Source organism: Phocoena phocoena, chromosome 17 (assembly GCF_963924675.1).
Source record: "Phocoena phocoena chromosome 17, mPhoPho1.1, whole genome shotgun sequence".
Classification (NCBI taxonomy): Eukaryota; Metazoa; Chordata; class Mammalia; order Artiodactyla; family Phocoenidae; genus Phocoena; species Phocoena phocoena.
In genome coordinates, this window is record NC_089235.1 from 39,594,713 (window position 1) to 39,612,666 (window position 17,954).

The window sequence follows — 17,954 nt, forward strand, 5'->3', positions numbered from 1 at the left end:
TTCTTAAATTTACTGAGGCTTGATTTGTGACCCAAGATGTGGTCTATCCTGAGGAATATTCCGTGAGCACTTTTGAAGAAAATGTATTCTGCTGCTTTTGGATGGAATGTCCTATAAATTATCAATTAAGTCTATTTTGTCTATTGTGTCATTTAATGCTTGTGTTTCCTTATTTATTTTCTGTCTGGATGACATGTCCATTGGTGTAAGTGGTTTGTTAAAATTCCCCACTATTATTGTGTTACTGCTGATTTCTTCTTTTATGGCTGTTAGCACTTGCCTTATGTATTGAGGTGCTCCTTTATTGGATGCATAGATATTTACAATTGGTATACCTTCTTCTTGGATTGATCCCTTGATCAGTATGTAGTGTTCTTCCTTGTCTCTTGCAATAGTCTTTATTTTAATGTCTATCTTGTCTGATATGAGTATTGCTACTCCAGCTTTCTTTTGATTCCCATGTGCATGGAATATCTTTTTCTATCCCCTCACTTTCAGTCTGTATGTGTCCCTAGGTATGAAGTGGGTCTCTTGTAGACAGCATATGTACGGATTTTGTTTTTGTATACATTCAGCTAGTCTGTGTCTTTTGGTTGGAGCATTTAATCCATTTACATTTAAGGTAATTATAGATATGCATGTTCCTATTACAATTTCCTCAATTGTTTTGAGTTTGTTCTTGTAGGTCTCTTTCTTTTCCTGTGTCTCCCACCTAGAGAAGTTCCTTTAGCATTTGTTGTAAAGCTGGTTTGGGGTGCTGAATTCTCTTAGCTTTTGCTTGTCTGTAAAGCTTTTGATTTCTGTCGAATCTGAATGAGATCCTCACTGGGTAATCTTGGTTGTAGGTTTTTCCCTTTCATCACTTTATGTTCTGCCACTCCCTTCTGGCCTGCAGAGTTTCTGCTGAAAAATCAGCTGATAACTTCATGGGAATTCCCTTGTAGGTTATTTTTTTGCTTTTCCCCTGGTGTTTTAATATTTTTTCTTTGTATTTAATTTTTTTTAGTTTGATTAATATGTGTCTAGGTATGTTTCTCCTTGGGTTTATCCTGTGTGGAACTCCATGTGCTTCCTAGACTTGATTGACTATTTCCTTTCCCATGTTAGGGAAGTTTTTGACTATAATCTCTTCAAATATTTTCTCAGGCCCTTTCCCTTTCTCTTCTTCTTCTGGAACCCCTTTAATTTGAATGTTGGTGCATTTAATGTTGTCCCAGAGGTCTCTGAGACTGTCCTCAATTCTTTTCATTCTTTTTTCTTTATTCTGCTCTTCGGCAGTTATTTCCACCATTCTATCTTCCAACTCACTTATTCGTTCTTCTGCCTCAGTTATTCTGCTGTTGATTTCTTCTAGTGTATTTTTCATTTCAGTTATTGTGTTGTCCATCACTGATTATTTGTTCTTTAGTTCTTCTAGGTCCTTGTTAAACATTTCTTGAATCATCTCAATCTGTGCCTCCATTCTATTTCGAAGATCTTGGATCATCTTTACTATCATTATTCTTTATTCTTTTTCATGTAGATTGCCTATTTACTCTTCATTTATTTGGTCTTGTGGGATTTTACCTTGGTCCTCTGTCTGCAACATATTACTCTGTCGTTTCATATTGTCTAACCTACTGTGTTTATGGTCTTCTTTCTGCAGGCGGCAGGGTCATAGTTCCTCTTGCTTCTGTTGTCTGGCCCCTGGTGAGTGAGGTTGGTCCAGGGGCTTGTGTAGGCTTCCTGGTGGGAGGGACTGGTGCCTGCATTCTGATGGGTGGAGTAGAGTCTTTTCCCTCTGAAGGGGAGGGCCTTGTCAGGTGGTGTGTTCTGGGGTGTCTGTGAGCTTAGTACAACTTTAGGCAGCCTGTCTCCTGATGGGTGGGGCTGTGTTCCTGTCTTGCTGGTTGTTTGGCATGAGATGTCCAGCACTGGAGCCTGCAGACTGTTGTGTGGGGTGGGTCTTGGTGTTGATATGGATACCCCTGGGAGTGCATACGCCAATTAATATTCCCTAGACCTGGGAATTCTCTGGTGGTCCACCATCCTGGGCACTACGCTTCCACTCCAGAGACCCAGGGAACCAAGAGCCCACAAGCCTTGCAGTGCAGCCAGACAAAAGAAAGAAAAGGAAAGAAAAAAATGAAAAGAAAGGAAAACAAACAAACAAAACTCAAGACAAATAGCAAAAACAATAGCAAACAAAGAGTAGCAACAGTATACACACAAACACACACACACACACAGAAAAAAGAAAAAAAAAAGCAAACAGACAAAAAAACAACAACAAAGAAACCAAGGGGATAGACAAGCAAAGAAAAGAATTCTAATATGAGAACAGTCAATAAGGACTAAACTTACAAAAACAAAGAATGAAAAATAACACAATAACAGAAAGCAAACAAACAACAAAAAAGCAAAGAAAATATACACATAAAAACAATGAAAAAAAAGAAAATGAAAGTAAAAAACAGCAATTATACTCCAATAAAGATGCTAAAAAAAAGGAAATAAAAAACAAAGGACAAAAACAAGAAAAATCCACAAAGCAAAAAAAAGTAAAAACAGAAAAATAAAAAATTGTATATATTGAAAAAAGATTAAAAAATTAAAAATAAAAGCTACAACACCAACAACTGAGCAAAATGAAACAAACAAAAGAAGAATAATAGTACCAAGAATATTCTCCTAGGGCCTCGTCTGTCAGTGTCCTTGCTCTCACAGTGAGCCTGAGCCTATCCCCGCCTCCCCAGGAGGCCTTCCAATACCTCTAGGTAGGTCTCTGGACCTACTGTGGGCACTGTGGAGCCAGCTCAGACTCTGACCTGGCCCAAGTATCGCATATACTTGTCCCTAGAGTCCACTGCTGTGAAGGCTGGACCAGTCTCAATTGCTGAAACGCTCATTGCCTATTCAGGTTTCCACAGACACAGGATTTACCCAGCAGATACTGGGGATTTAATCCACAGCTTGTGCAGCTGCACAGAAAGATTTCCGTTTCTCTTCCTTAGTCGCACCGCCCCTGGGGCTCAGCTTTGACTTTGACCCCACCTCTGTGTGTGTGCCGCCCTCAGGTGTCTTCTCCTTGCTCAGGCAAGAGGGAGTGAAAGCAGTGGCTGCTTGGGGCACGTTTACTCACTCAAGCCGGGGCAGGGTTACTGCGGCCACAGTTGAAGTGTCTACAAGTTGCCTGCGGCAGCGGGACTGACAGGCAACTGGAACAGACTGTGGTGTGCTTGCTCTGGTAGGTGTCCCTCCCAGTGCCCACGGAGGAGGAACTGGAGAATGAGGGCGGTGGCGGCCCCACCCCCATCGCACCTGTCAACCATGGCGCCTCACTTTCCAGGCAGACCATGCTTCCCCTGGGGGCATTCCTGGTCACGCGTCCCCTCACTCCCGTCCCCTCTGCTGTATCCATGCAGCCAACAGCGTTCCTCTCCCCGGATCCATCCTCCCAACCCCACGCTTTAGCACCCAGCCTCCACCAGCACTGACAGACTCTCATCTCAGGCAGGGACACCCAGGGCTGATTCCCAAGGAGGCTTTGGGATTGGCAGCGCTCTGGGCCCTGAAGCCCGGGCGGATGGAGGAGACCCCGGCCCGAGGGGGGAGGACGTCCGCTCAGGTGGGAGCCCCTCCCAGCACCCGCGGAGGCGGAAGAAGCTGGCAGCTGGGGAGAGGGGTTATAATGGCAGCTCCGCCCCTTGCACACCACTCAACAATGACACCTTACTTTTATGGTATCTCAGGCTTTTTCTGCAGACTTTCCCGGTTGTGGAGCTCCTTACTCCTGTCCCTTCAGGCTGTCTTTTCACAGCCAACAGCTGTCCCCTCCCTGGGTCTGCGCTGGAAACTCCACTTTCCAGCACCCAGCCCCCTTTCGCAACAGGCAACTCATGATTCAGGCTGGAATGTGCAGAGCTGTGGTGGAGACCTTGCATGCAGTTCCTACTCTGTCCTGCCTTCCACAGAACATCTGCTGCATTCTCCTTTGATCCCCTGAAGGTCCTTTTCTGTCCCAGCTGACTTCCCCACCGTGACGGAGTTTTCCTGAGTGTGGGGACTTCTGCTTACTTTCAGCTTCCCGCCAGGGTTGCTGTCCCTTTTTTTTTTTTTTTTAATTTTTGTTGTCTACTTTTATTGAGATATAATTGACATGCAGTGCCGTATAAGTTTAAGGTGTACAGCATAATGATTTGACTTACATGCATCATGAAATGATTATCATAATAAATTTAGTGAACAACCATCATCTTATATAAATACACAATTAAAGAAATAGAAAAAAATATTTTTCCTGTGATGAGAACTCTTGGGATTTGCTCTCTTAACAACTTTTATAAATAACATGGAGCAGTGGTAATTATACTTATCATTTTGTGCATTACATCCCTGGTGCTTATTTATCTTACAACTAGAAGTTTGTAACTTTTTTTAAAGCACATAACTCATTTTTTACTATTAAAAATGTTTTTTAAAGAAGCTACACAAAGCATGAACACATCTACAAATCTCTATGATGTTTTCATCTCCTAGCTGGTCCCTTTTTTGATTCCTCTTTTCTTTTTTCTTCTTTCTTTCATTCTTTTAGGTGTCCGAAGTCTTCTGCTAATGTTCAGTAGATGCTCTGTGGGAACTGTTCCATCTGTAGATGAATTCTTGATGTACTTGTAAGGAGCGACGAATTCTGCAGCCTCCTATTCCACCATCCTGACTCCCCACCCACTCACACGCCTGCCACTTACTGTGTTTTCTTAAGGCTCTAGCTCTCCACGACTGATAGTGGGTCTTAGTGTATAAGAAAAGTAAACATCAATGCTCTTTGGCATCCAGTCAACCTTCTCAATCATGCAGTTCTTTCTTAATTACCTTTCAAGGGTACAGCGACACCTAAGAATTTTGTCTCCGGCAACAGTATGTCAATATGTGTAACGGACCATAAAACCCATTTTTAAAAGTGCCTTCACTACAAGGAAAGTCTTGGTACTCATCTGACGGCTTTTTCCTGTCTCCCATTCCTTCTTGTTTCCATAGAAAAGGTTAGATACCATTGGACACTCCTTCCTTCAATTCAAGTTCCCAATCAGTTGCTGAGAATCTACTCACTATGGGCCAGGCCGCAGGGCACCTGGACGGGAGCCTGCTTGACATTCAAGGAACAGCGAGGAGGATGGTAGGCATGGAGTGGAGTTACTGAGGCAAGATGAGGTCATAAAGGTAATGCAGCCAGATCATGTCTACCTGAGGCCATTGCTAGGACTTAGACTCTCACTGTGAGAAGAATGAGGTTTGGAGGGAAAAAGCAGAATTTTTTTTTCCTTTGTTGATAAGAGCAAAATTACCAAATTATTAAAAATGGATGCCCCAGTATTAGGTACCATGTCCCCATCACCCTGGGCATTGTCACAGGGGCTTCCACAGACACCCCCAGGCACTGCAGGATTCAAACAAATGTTCAGAGTGGACTATTGCTCAGTCTTACAAAGTAGCCCATGGACTGGGACCTGAACAGGGGCTTTGGTTCCGCGTCAGTCACCTCCCTCTTGCTCCCTAACACTTGCCTACCCTTCCTACTTTCCCTAATCTCCTCTCCAGAAATTCCTCATCAACTATAAGAGTGAGCGCGTTAGTGGCTGTTCTGTGGGATGAGCAAAGTCCCTTGTTCTAGCTGAGATGACAGAGCCGTGGGCCCCTCCTCACGGCTTATGGACTCTGGTGGACCGTGAGCTGTCTTCACTTAGCTTTGCCCCTGAGCAAAGGGAGCATAAACGTCAGGAAGAAAGAAACAAAGTGTCACCCACAACGGCCTTAGTGCTACATGTTTTTGCTGGCCCCTAATTAGAAACTGATTTTCAAAGCCAACCCTGGGGGAAATTACGGCTACATTTCCATCCTGACCATGTTTAATGAGGCCTCATGAAGAGAACAAGGAGTTTCTCCTTGATGGTTTCCTCCTATGGTTGAGAAGGTGTGAATGAATAAAGGGAGACAGATAACAGCAACTGGTTTCCTATAATACAGCTGGCAGTGTCTGCTATTCCAGCGATTGAACTTAAAAATATAAACAGGATTCAGAGAATAAAGGTTAATGTGACACCCTATTGTGATGGTTATTGCTAACAGTAGAAAATAGTCATTACTGTGTTAACATTTCCAAGTGCTGATATAAGCCACAGCCTATTAGCATGACTGCTGTTCTCATTATGACAGATTAAATAGCAATCATATAAATAATCACACTCTGTCCAGAACTTGAAAATAAATTCAACAATGCCTGAAAGAATCGTAGCCTATATGTACATCAGTCTTCTTCACAAAGCCCTCTTACAAGCTACTTTTTCAAATCTTATTGGATACCACACTCCCCATCATCCCCAGTTGTCTAGTGAATGGTTTTCCATATGTTGATGTTCATTAAGATTGTGCAGACTGAGCATTATTAGGGGGATGGGCTTCTTTCTCAACATTCCAGTAAAGAGGGCTCGATTAATATAACCCCTGCCTCTCTTTGCTCCTTTATTCCCTGGGAGAAGGGCTGACTTATCTGGCGCATTTGTCAAGAATAATTCCACCTTGGCATGTGACGAGTTCTGGCCAATGTAAGTGAAAGTGGGGCATGCAATTTCAAGAATGGGTCCTCAAGTGAAGAGCTTGTCCTCCTCCTTCCTGTCTGCTGTAATACAGAGACTATTGCTAGAGCCAGTCTGGACCGCAAGGCAGAAGCTGCATAATAAGAACAGAGGGGTAGCAGCAAGCTGGGAGCCTGGGCCCCTGATGACTGAAATCATCACACCAGCCTTGACTACCAACCCAGACTTTTAACTTAAGAAATAAACTTCTGCCTCATTTTAGCTCCTGTTATTTTGGATTCTCTGACAATTATAGCCACAGAATGGCAGCAGAGACTCTAGGAATGCAGGGGCAGGGGGAGATGCAGCCCAGGAAAAGGAAACTCAGTCAATAAGTCCAAATCAAAGAGTAAAGTGATGAAGGGTGAACAGAAAGTAGATGAATGGTGGTGGGGGGGAAACATATCTGGGGAACAATCTAACAAGTCGTGATCTATATTCATACACAAGATTTGTATTCACGTGCACATATAATGGATTCTCAATAAGCATAAATACACTAAATAAGTTAATATTTATAAAGCACTTTGAAAAATCCTTAGCACACAGTAAATATTATAAAGGTGCTACTAACTAAAAATAAATAAGAATGAATGGTGTGGTGGTTAATTTTGTGTCAAGTTGGCTAGGCTATGGTGCTCAGTTGTTTAGTAAAGCACTGGTCTAAAGTCTGTGGTGAAGGTATATTTTAGATATGATTAAAGATTACAATCAGATGACTATAAGTAAAGGAGACTGACCCTGTACTGATTCTGTTTCTCTAGAGAACGCTAATACAAATGGAAAGTTAACATAAACCTGTACTAGAAGCCACTGGAATTTGTATGTTGACAGCTGGGAGGTGGGTTGAGGGACCAGAGTAGTCAGACTAGAAGCCTTGTTCAACACACCATCCATCACTCCCCATACCTCCTCTCCTCTCACAGCCGCCCTGAGGAATAACCTCTCCAGGACCCCAAATGTTCAGTCACCCTCCTTTCCTTGCCACTGATTTAGAGCAGAAGATGAGAGGGCCCATAATGGTAACAGTCTACCCCAGCGCTGGGAGTAAAGCTTTATAGGCACAGTGTTTCTTTTTGGGGTGATGAAAATGTTCTAGAATAAGAGAGTGGTGATGGCTAAGCAACATTTCGAATATAACAAATGGAAGTGAATTATTCACTTTAAAATGATTGATTTTATGTTATGTGAACCTCACCTCAGTAAATTCTTTTCTTTTTTTTTTTGGCCATGCCTTGCAGCATGAGGGATCTTAGTTCCCTGACCAGGGATCAAACCCGTGACCCCTGCAGTGGAAGCACAGAGTCTTAACCACTGGACCGCCAGGGACGTCCCCAATAAATTTTCAGTGATGAATTTTATGTGATGCGAATTTTACCTCAATAAAAAAATTTCCACCTCCTTCCTGCTTGACGAGACATAGAAAGCCCAAGCTCTCCTAGTGCCTCCATGTCATAGCTTTCCCAGGGAAGCATTTCCTCATGGGCAGCATAGAGCTCAGTATCACACTCACTTGGTAACAGACCTCAAGCCAAGTCCACCAACTAAGCTACTGTCGATAATGAAAGGGATAGCTTGGCCTCCATATTGACTCTTTATTCCCCAACCTCAACAGGGCATAAAGGCTGAAGGACGCCAGGGCTGATGGCTCCCAGTAACTGAGGTTGTCCACACCAACTCAGTCTTATCTCCCATGACCACGTGTACCCCAAGTACAGAGTGGCTGCGACATTTGGAAGCCTTACCTGGAGTCAGGAAACTTCTGCTCTGCTTTTACAGTACATGCTTTCTTTTTCCCCATCCTGAATATAAGTAACCCTAGAGCTGGATGCAGCCTACTGTGTCTTGTGAGTTTGTCAATCTGAACGACCTGAACAGAACAGGTGGTACAATCAAATCAACTGCATCGACGGTAAAATATCATTTCTATACTGTTCTGTGACAGTATGAACATCTATGTGGACCAAATATTTCCATCAATATAAAAATAAAGATAACAGCAAAGATGAGGGATAAGACGTTGAAGTGAGCTTCCCTCCCACCCCATGCTACGTCCCTACCTATGACATTAAACATATTTAAAACTACTCAAAAATGTCCAGTATTTGCTGATATTTCCTCAAAGAATAAAAATAAAGGAATTGTTTGGTCTGCTTTGTTGGATTTTCATTATCTCTTACTCAAAGAGATTTATAATTTTTTTAATAAAGATTAAATTACATTTAACACTTTAGGTTTTCAAATAAGTGTAACAAACTCCAACAAACCATTCTGTCTGCATCAATAAAGATTTTTTTCCCAGTTTTTTTTTTAACCATAAAAGCTGTATGCTGAACCGGTTTTGATTTTGTGGACAACAAGGGATCTCAGGGGATGAAAGTTTGTAATGGCTTGAAGCAAAGAACACAGACCAGCTATAGAAGAGTGCCACAGGAAGCTATTCTAAACCAAAAAAAAAAAAAAAAAAAACTCTGTGCCACACAAGGTAAGAGAAAATAATACCCCTTAGTTGCATCCTTTCTTCAACAACAAAAATAGCATGTCCACAAACCCCTCTAAGGCCCAATATACTAATTCGGAACCAACTCAGAGAAACAGTGCCATCTGCTGATTATACATGCTGTTTGCTGCAAGTCACAGAATTTCAATCTTGCCAACATTAATATGACAAACACTAAAGTTGCCAGGCAAGGGACTTCCCTGGGGGTCCAGTGGGTAAGACTCCCCACTCCCAACGCAGGGGTCCTGGGTTCGATCCTGGGACCCCTGCACTGGGAACTAGATCCTGCAGGCGTGCCACAGCTAAGAAGCCTGCAGGCGGCAACTAAAGATTCTGCATGCCACAATGAAGATCCCGCATACCACAACTAAGACCCGGCGCAGACTAAGTAAGTAAATAAATAAGTAAATAAATAAATAAATAATAAAGAAAATGAACACCGATACTGGAAATAGAATTATACTGTATTATCAGTGGGTAATTTTTTTTTTTTTTTGCGGTACACGGGCCTCTCACTGTTGTGGCCTCTCCCGTTGCGGAGCACGCAGGCTCAGCGGCCATGGTCACGGGCCCAGCCGCTCCGCGGCATGTGGGATCTTCCCGGACCGGGGCACGAACCGGTGTCCCCTGCATTGGCAGGCGGACTCTCAACCACTGTGCCACCAGGGAAGCCCAATGTGGGTAATATTTTTTTTAACATAAATAAATAAATAAAGTTGCCAGGCAATGTGATGTACGCCTAGATTGCAATACTCAGAAACAAAATGACAGCAGGGTTTTTTGACTTGTTCCTTTATCATACACCCTGTTTAATGGATGGATAGGCTGCCAGGAAGTTGAATTCTACAGATCAGAGCCGCTCACGTTTTAATTCATCACTAGTGATTCAGTCCTAATGAGAATGTGATTAAAATGTATTTGAATGTGATTAAAATGTATTTATGTTGTCATTTAGAGCAAGATTTTCACATGAATGTGTCAAAGGTGTATTTGTGTAATTAGAAACGAATCATGTATGTAACTCAAATAATACCCATTGCGCTGACAGCTTTTGTCAGCTCGTGCAGATTGATGGAAATCATGGAATCAAAAAGAGAAATCTCTATGCTGCCAGAAGGGAAAAAAAAAATCGCTGGCTCTGCCTCCTTCAGTGTCAAGCATAGCTCCATGCTCAGAAAAAGGCTTTAAAAATACCTTGGAACTGAGATCTCTGAGCAAGGAACCCGATCATGGCGGCTAAGGGGGAAAAACAATGAAGTATTCATTCATTCATTTCTTACTTAAAAGTAGCTGTCTTGTACCAGGGACTATACAAGGTACTGAGGTACTAGGATGAATAAGATAAAATCCCTGTCCTCAAAGAATTCAGCTTAGCATGAGAGGGAGAAAGGTAAATAAACAGTTACAAACTATGTTAAATGCTACATAGCAGAGGTACGGACTAGGAGTAGATGATGGACGAAAGAAGAGAATTTTTTATAAATTGAGTATCTACCACAGAAGAGGTGCTTTGTATGTGTAAACCAGATGTTAACACATACTCTTTTTTTTTTTTTTTTTCCTGTACGCGGGCCTCTCACTGCTGTGGTCTCTCCAGTTGCGGAGCACAGGCTCCGGACGCACAGGCTCAGTGGCCATGGCTCTACAGGCCCAGCCGCTCCGCGGCATGTGGGATCTTCCCGGACCGGGGCACGAACCCGTGTCGTCTGCATCGGCAGGCGGACTCTCAACCACTGCGCCACCAGGGAAGCCCAACACGTACTCTTTACCACTTGCATTCAATGAGTTTGAACCCCCGCAAACCTCCAGCCTGTCAGAGTCCCAGAGGCTTCCTCAATTCCCAAGGGCTGGGCACTGTGCTTCTCAGCCTCTGGGCTGCTGTGTCATGCACGCTGCCTTTGTCCCATGTCACGTGGATTCGCTCACCAAACTCAGCCTCTCTTCTGAAATTCTGGCAAGATTTCAGGGTGGGGCAGAGATGAAGGGAACGTTACTTTCCACACTACTTAGCAAACAACCAACTGGAGAACAACTATAATTCAAATATCCTCCCTGGTTCTCATCACAGAGAGTTTCCCTTATCTAACCCAGTCCCAGAGTCCCTCCGTATTCTCCCCTCACCCTTCCCTCTCAGATGGTCTCCAAACTTCCAAATTTTCCTTCCTCCATTACACTTTGACAGCAACCAACACCCACGGTCTTGAAAGGCTCACCCAAGTATTAACACGTGTTTTTCTGAACTCAGTAAACATAATATTTCTCCACAGACACAGAAAACACATTTATGGTTACCAAAGGGGAAAGGGAGTGGGGAGGGATAAATTAGGAGTTTGGGATCAACAGATACACATGACTATATATAAAATAGATAAACAACAAAGACCTACTGTATAGCACAGGGAACTATATTCAGTATCTTATAATAGTCTATAATGGTAAAGAATCTGAAAAAGAATAGATATATATGTATAATTGAATCACTTTGTTGTACACCTGAAATTAACACAACATTGTGAACTAACTATATACTTCAACAAGAAAAGAAAAAAGAAAAAGATAATATTTCTCTACCTGGCTGGCCATATATTATTTCATTTAAGCTTCACAACTACCCTTGGACATATCATTGAACAGACAGGAAAACTCAATTCATCTAAGACAATACTAACCCTATGTCATAGGTTGCTAATGCATGGAAAGCACTTAGCATTTAGAACACAGTAATCAACACTTAATAAATGTTAGCCATTATTATTTTTATCACTATAATATTCGTTCTATCTCTTTTGTAGCTACACTTACTACCTAGGTAATATCCTCCAATCTCATGACTTTATTAAATACCATCTACATGCTGACAAATCCTAAATTTATCTCCAGCCTTGACCAATGCTTCTGAATTCAACTCATGTACCAAACTGCTTATCTGACATCTCCACTGGATATCTAATAGGCATATCAAACTTGACATAATCAAATGTGAACTTGTGCTTTCCCCCCACAAACCTCTCCTCTCCCAGTCTTCTTATCCCAGTAACTGGCAACTCCACTTCTCCTTTGGCTCAGACCAGAAACTCGATGATTCCAAATGACTCCAAGATCACTCGTGATTTTTCTCTTTTTCTTATACCTTTCATTCAGACATCTTATTGGCCCTGCCTTCAAAAATATGCAGAATTCAACACTGCCCTGCTGCCACTTGGTCTAAATGACCAACACCTCTTGACTGGATTATGGCAAGAGCCTCCTAACTCATCTCACTGTTTCCACCACAGTCTGTTCTCATCACAGAGCAACTCAGGTCATGACTTTCCTTGGCTCAATTTCCAGAGGTTTTCCATCTCCCTCAGAGAAAAACTAAAGCCCTCAAAGTGGTTTTCAATGCCCTGTAACATTTGATCCCCCATTGCAATTGCCTCTTTCACCTCAGCTCTAACTTGCTTCTTACTTTCTCCACACGGCCTCTGGCTGTTTCTCAGATATGTTGAACACTCCTTCACCTGTCTCAGGACCTCTGCATTTGTGGTTCCTTCTGTCTGGAACACTTTTTTCCAGAGAATGTCATGGTTCTCAGTCCCTCAGTTTTTTCAGGTCTCTGCATAAATCCACCCTATATAAATAGCAACCCCCATCCCCACCTTGTTTAGTATCTCCCTTATTCTGCTTATTTCTTTTCATAGCAATTATCACCATGTACAATATTATATATGTGTATTACTCTCACGGTGCTAGAACGAAAGCACAATGAGGGCAGAGACTTTGCCTATTTAATTGTTATAGGCATAACGCCTAAGACAATGTCCAGCATGTACTAGGTACTCAATAAATATCTGTGGAATGACAAATGAGTTTAATCATTTAATCAAAATTAAGAAAGGCAGGAATTTCAAGAAGTTTACCAATACCTAATGTGAACAGAAGTCAAGATAAAGACTGCAGAGTTCACTGCATTTGTCAACTAGGGAGTAGCTGGGATGGAGGCCTTGAGTGTTGGGAAGGGACACACTAAGAAGAGAACTCTCTTCTGAAAATGGATAGTAGTGACGATTGTACAACACTGTGAATGTACAAATAGTAATTCATTTCGTCATGGTCTATTTTTCAAATGTGGTATAAAGCAAAACTTATAATACACGATTATCTGTAAGGCACTGGAAAGACAGAGAAGCTGGACTGCAATGAAGCTGCAACACCGGCCTCAACTGAGGAGCTCTGGAGCTGGAATGATCCTGAAGAGTTGTCCCAAATTGAGGCAAGGAGGCTGGGCCTTTCTACCCTGCAACAACAAATCACTGGATGCCAGCCACCCAGGGGAGGGAGGGTAACCTTGAGCTCCTTTCAGCTGTGGGATATTCTTAGGGAGAGATCTGGCTATGAGTGGTCAGAGGCAGCACCCCCAATAGATGGGTAAATGAGCACATTGGTCCTGAAGGGGGCAATCTGGGCAATACACCCTAGTATCCACTACAGTTAAGATAGACAATAAAGTTGCTAGTCTCTTATTTTTTTTTAAGATTTTACACCTGAGAATATGTGATACAAGATACATATTGGAAGACGTTTTATATGCAAAGCCTCATATAAGAGGCATATACAAAGGGCCAAGAAACACCATTTTTGCTTTTTATTAGTTGACTACTTCCTTACCGACAAACTTGATCCCCAAACTGCCAGTTCATGAATCCTAGATGTACAAGTGCCCAGGCATGGCACCACAGATCCAAAGAACTCAGATTTGATGATACACAATTGAGTCTTTATTCAACATCTCAAGACAATATTCAGTCTAAAAGAAATTTCCCTGAAAGGAAGCAAAAGCTGATTGCAGAAACCCCAATTGGAGATTAAATGAGTAACTCCTTTCTCCTTGCAGACTTCAGTCTTCTAAAGCTTGCTTTGTACATTAAAACTTCCTATTTAATGTCAAAAATTACTACAGAAACCCCTTGACATGATGGTAGCTGAACCATTAACCAGAGTACAAACAATGCTTGCTGGACATGGCTTTACAGTCTGAAGTCCCAGATTAGAAACCGGTGCTTTGAAGTGTCCAGTACTCCTCCGCGTCCTGCCACAACCCACAGACCACTCTCACCCAAACCGCCCTGCAGCAACTATTATGTCCAACTGAATCTTCAGCATTAGCAATCCTAGTCTCTGATTCTCTTTCTCCTTTGAGCTGTAGTTTAAACTTACCAAATTTTTCAGTTGTCTCCCACATCTGTCTAATATTCCTAATCAGTTTAGATTTCCCAAAGATAGAAACAGGGCATTTTACCTTTTAATACTGAAAATTCCTTAGAAATTACTTAATGAAACTGCATGAATTACAGAATTATTAATAAACAATTATAGGATGATACAAGTATGTCTTTAATGTTTCAATATTTAAGAATATATACAAAAAATTAAACAACTCAGTTTTGATTATTATATCAAAACTATAATACATTTTGCAATAAAATATATTATTATAATTAAAATAATTCTATTTGTTTTCCAAAATTACATTTACTTACTAGATTAATTTTTTAAAGGGGGTTATATAGCAGTAGTTTGATTGGTTATATTCTGAAAAAAGAATGACACATTTTCTCTTATTCTTTCAAGAAAAGGATCTGTAAGATTTAAATGATCTCCAGAAAAATGTTTCCATTGCTTCAGCTGTGACATGGAGACAGGTTTCAGGGAGTCAGACTTCTGCTGATGTGTACCAAGCTGACAATTTCTAAAGACAGGGAATTTTTCCAATGAATCACCTGAAATAAGTAAAACAATGAGGAAATCCTTAGGCCAATCAATATCCTATTACATACAATACTTTTTAAATATATAATGAGTTTATATGATTTGTTACATTTGATCACCATGGTTTATGTTAAAATAAGCAAATTCAATTAATTCATTCCTTCTACAAATAGTTATAAATTGTTTACAATGTGCTGATTTGAGCAATGGGGGCCAAAATGGTGAACAAAAATAGACATGGTCTCTGTTTTCAAGGACTTTATGGTCTAGCAGGAGAAATACACATTAAACAAATTAATCTCCAAAGAGATGTATTACAGGTCCACAGTTTCTTACCTAAAAGCCTGTGGAGCCAGATATGTTTCCAAATTCAGAACATAACTGTAACAATGTGGCTTAACACTCCATAATCAAACTCATTAATATTCTGTAGCAAGGGCTTCCCTGGTGGCGTAGTGGTTAAGAATCCGCCTGCCAATGCAGGGGGCGTGGGTTCGAGCCCTGGTCCAGGAAGATCCCACATGCCGCAGAGCAACTAAGCCCATGTGCCACAACTACTGAGGCTGCACTATAGAGCCCGTGAGCCACAACTACTGAGCCCTCGTGCCACAACTACTGAAGCCCACGTGCCTAGAGCCCGTGCTCCGCAACAAGAGAAGCCACCACGCACTGCAACAAAGAGTAGCCCCTGCTCGCCGCAACTAGAGAAAGCCCGCGTGCATCAACGAAGACCCAATGCAGCCAAAAATAAATAAAATTAAATCTTTAAAAAAGAGAACATCACACTGGATAAAATAGAAAATCCAGCCTCATATTATTTACATGAAAGATACCTAAAACATAAGGACACAGAAAGATTCAAGATAAAAGAACAGAAAAAGATATACCAGACAAATACTAACAATAAGAAAGTCAGTGTATTTGCTGTACACCTGAAACTAACACATCGTAAATCCACTATACTCCAATAAAAATTTTAAAAAGTCAGTGTAATACGTTAACTAAAGACAAAATGAAAGCAAAAGACATCAGAGATAATGCAATCACTACATAATAATAAAATAAATGAATAATAATGAAAAAATTTTTACAAAGAAGATACAAAATATATAAAGCAAAAATTGACAGAATAACAAGAAACTGACAAATCCACTGTCATACTGTAAGATTTTAACATATCTCTTTCAATAACAGATATGCCTAACACAGAATTAGGTCATTAATAGAAAAATGGGCAAATGATATGAGCAGGTGGTTCACATAAAGGAAATACAGCTCTTAACCATAGGAAAATACACCCAACTTCACTCATAATAAGGTTAAATTAAATTAAAACTAGACCAATATACCATGTCTTTTACTATCAGATTGGCAAAAATCCAAGCAACTGATAATCCTAAACTGGTAAAGCTGTGGGGAAATAGTATATTGTTGGTGGGGTATAAATGATACAACCCCCAGTGGAGGGCACCTTAGCAAGACCTATCAGAATTACAAATGCACATATTCTCTGACACGGCAACACTGATAATTTACCTTATAGAGATATTTGAAGATATAGAAAAAGATGTACAAATAAAGATATATACTGACTGGAAGGAACCTAATTATACAACTGTAAGGTCAGATGAATAAATTATGGTCTATTCATCCAAGGGAGGATTACATAGCTGAGAGAAAAAAAGAATGAGGAAACTCTTTAATGATACGGGAGATCTCAAGATACTATTCAATGAAACAGGTACAGAACTATACACATATTACACTACCCTTTATTGGGGGAAAAACTGGGCAAGAGTTCCTTGCATATGCATAAAAATATATCTAGAAGGATACACATAAAACTAATAATACTGGTTTTGCATAGGGTAGCAGGACTAGAAACTAGGCAGATGACGGCATTATGGGAGGAAGAGTTTTCACCATATACATTTTATATTTTTAAATAGTTGAGACAGGTAAATATATTATCAATTTTTCAGTTAAATTAGTAAATTTTTAAATCTGTAAAATAAGAAAAAACTAATTCGGTAACAGAAAATTTGACTAATATGGCAAACTCTAAACTAAGTAATTAAGAGAATACACATTCTTTTCATGTACAAAAATATTTACAAAGTAAACACACCAGGCCACACACCAAGTCTCTAGTTTCCAAAGAATCAATATCATGCAGACCATATTTGTGACTACAGTGCAGTAGCTAAAATTCAATAACAAAAACTAAAATACATCATAAAACATACTTTTAAACACCTCTGAGCCAAAGAATAAATTATAATGGAAAAAAACTATTTAGAACTGAATAATAAAAAGACTGCATATGAAAATTATGAGATTCAGCTTAGAGGAAAATTTACAGCCTTAAATTCCCATTTCAGAAAAGAGGACTGAGAGCCATTAAGCTAAGGATTCAGCTTTAGAAAATAAGAGAAAAAAAAATTTAGATAAATACAGGGGAAAAGAGAAATAATAAGAGAAGAAATTACTAAGATGGAAAAATCATACTATAGAGAAGATCAGTGTGGATTATATAAAATGTAAATTCTTCCATGTTAGTCTTATACAGTTTTACTTCTTAAACCCATCTCAACACAATTTATCAAGTGATTTCCAACTACTGGACATTGGTTGCTCAAGTGCTACTCCTGATCCAGTACCTATTTGAATGGTACTAATTCTGGAGGGTTGACGCTGTCAGCCTCATTTAAGCAGCACAAGCAGGGCATGAAGCACTGAGAAGTATGGCAGCTCACGCTTACTGCCCCGGAAAATATGACCTCACTAGGAATAAGTTCTACACAAAATAAACTTTTTAAAAATAAAAGTTCTACACAAAATCCTAGACAGTAGGATTATTCTGTCAAGTGTTATGTTTTTTTGTGAAACAGAAATAAGGATTAAAAACATTTCCCTAATTCTGAAGTCATTATTATCAGGATTTGAAAGATTTTACCAATAGGCCAAATTTTTCACAACTGATTCGTAAATAAGAAGCTGAATTGAGAGAACTAATAAGGTTCTAACTAAAATTTTCTCAAATACCCATGTGGCAGCTGCCCTGTGACCTGAGGAGAAAAGAAAACTAACATATG

General features: G+C 40.5%; 1 protein-coding gene across 1 annotated transcript in view; it reads right to left on the minus strand.

The window, feature by feature from the left end:
* Positions 1–14,652: 14,652 nt before the first annotated feature.
* Positions 14,653–17,954, minus strand: part of RAD54B (RAD54 homolog B) — an 89,649-nt gene continuing 86,347 nt past the window's right edge. The window contains exon 14 of the mRNA XM_065895581.1: positions 14,653–14,870. Within this exon, the coding sequence (XP_065751653.1) occupies positions 14,653–14,870 (218 nt within the window). The remainder of the gene's footprint in view (positions 14,871–17,954) is intronic.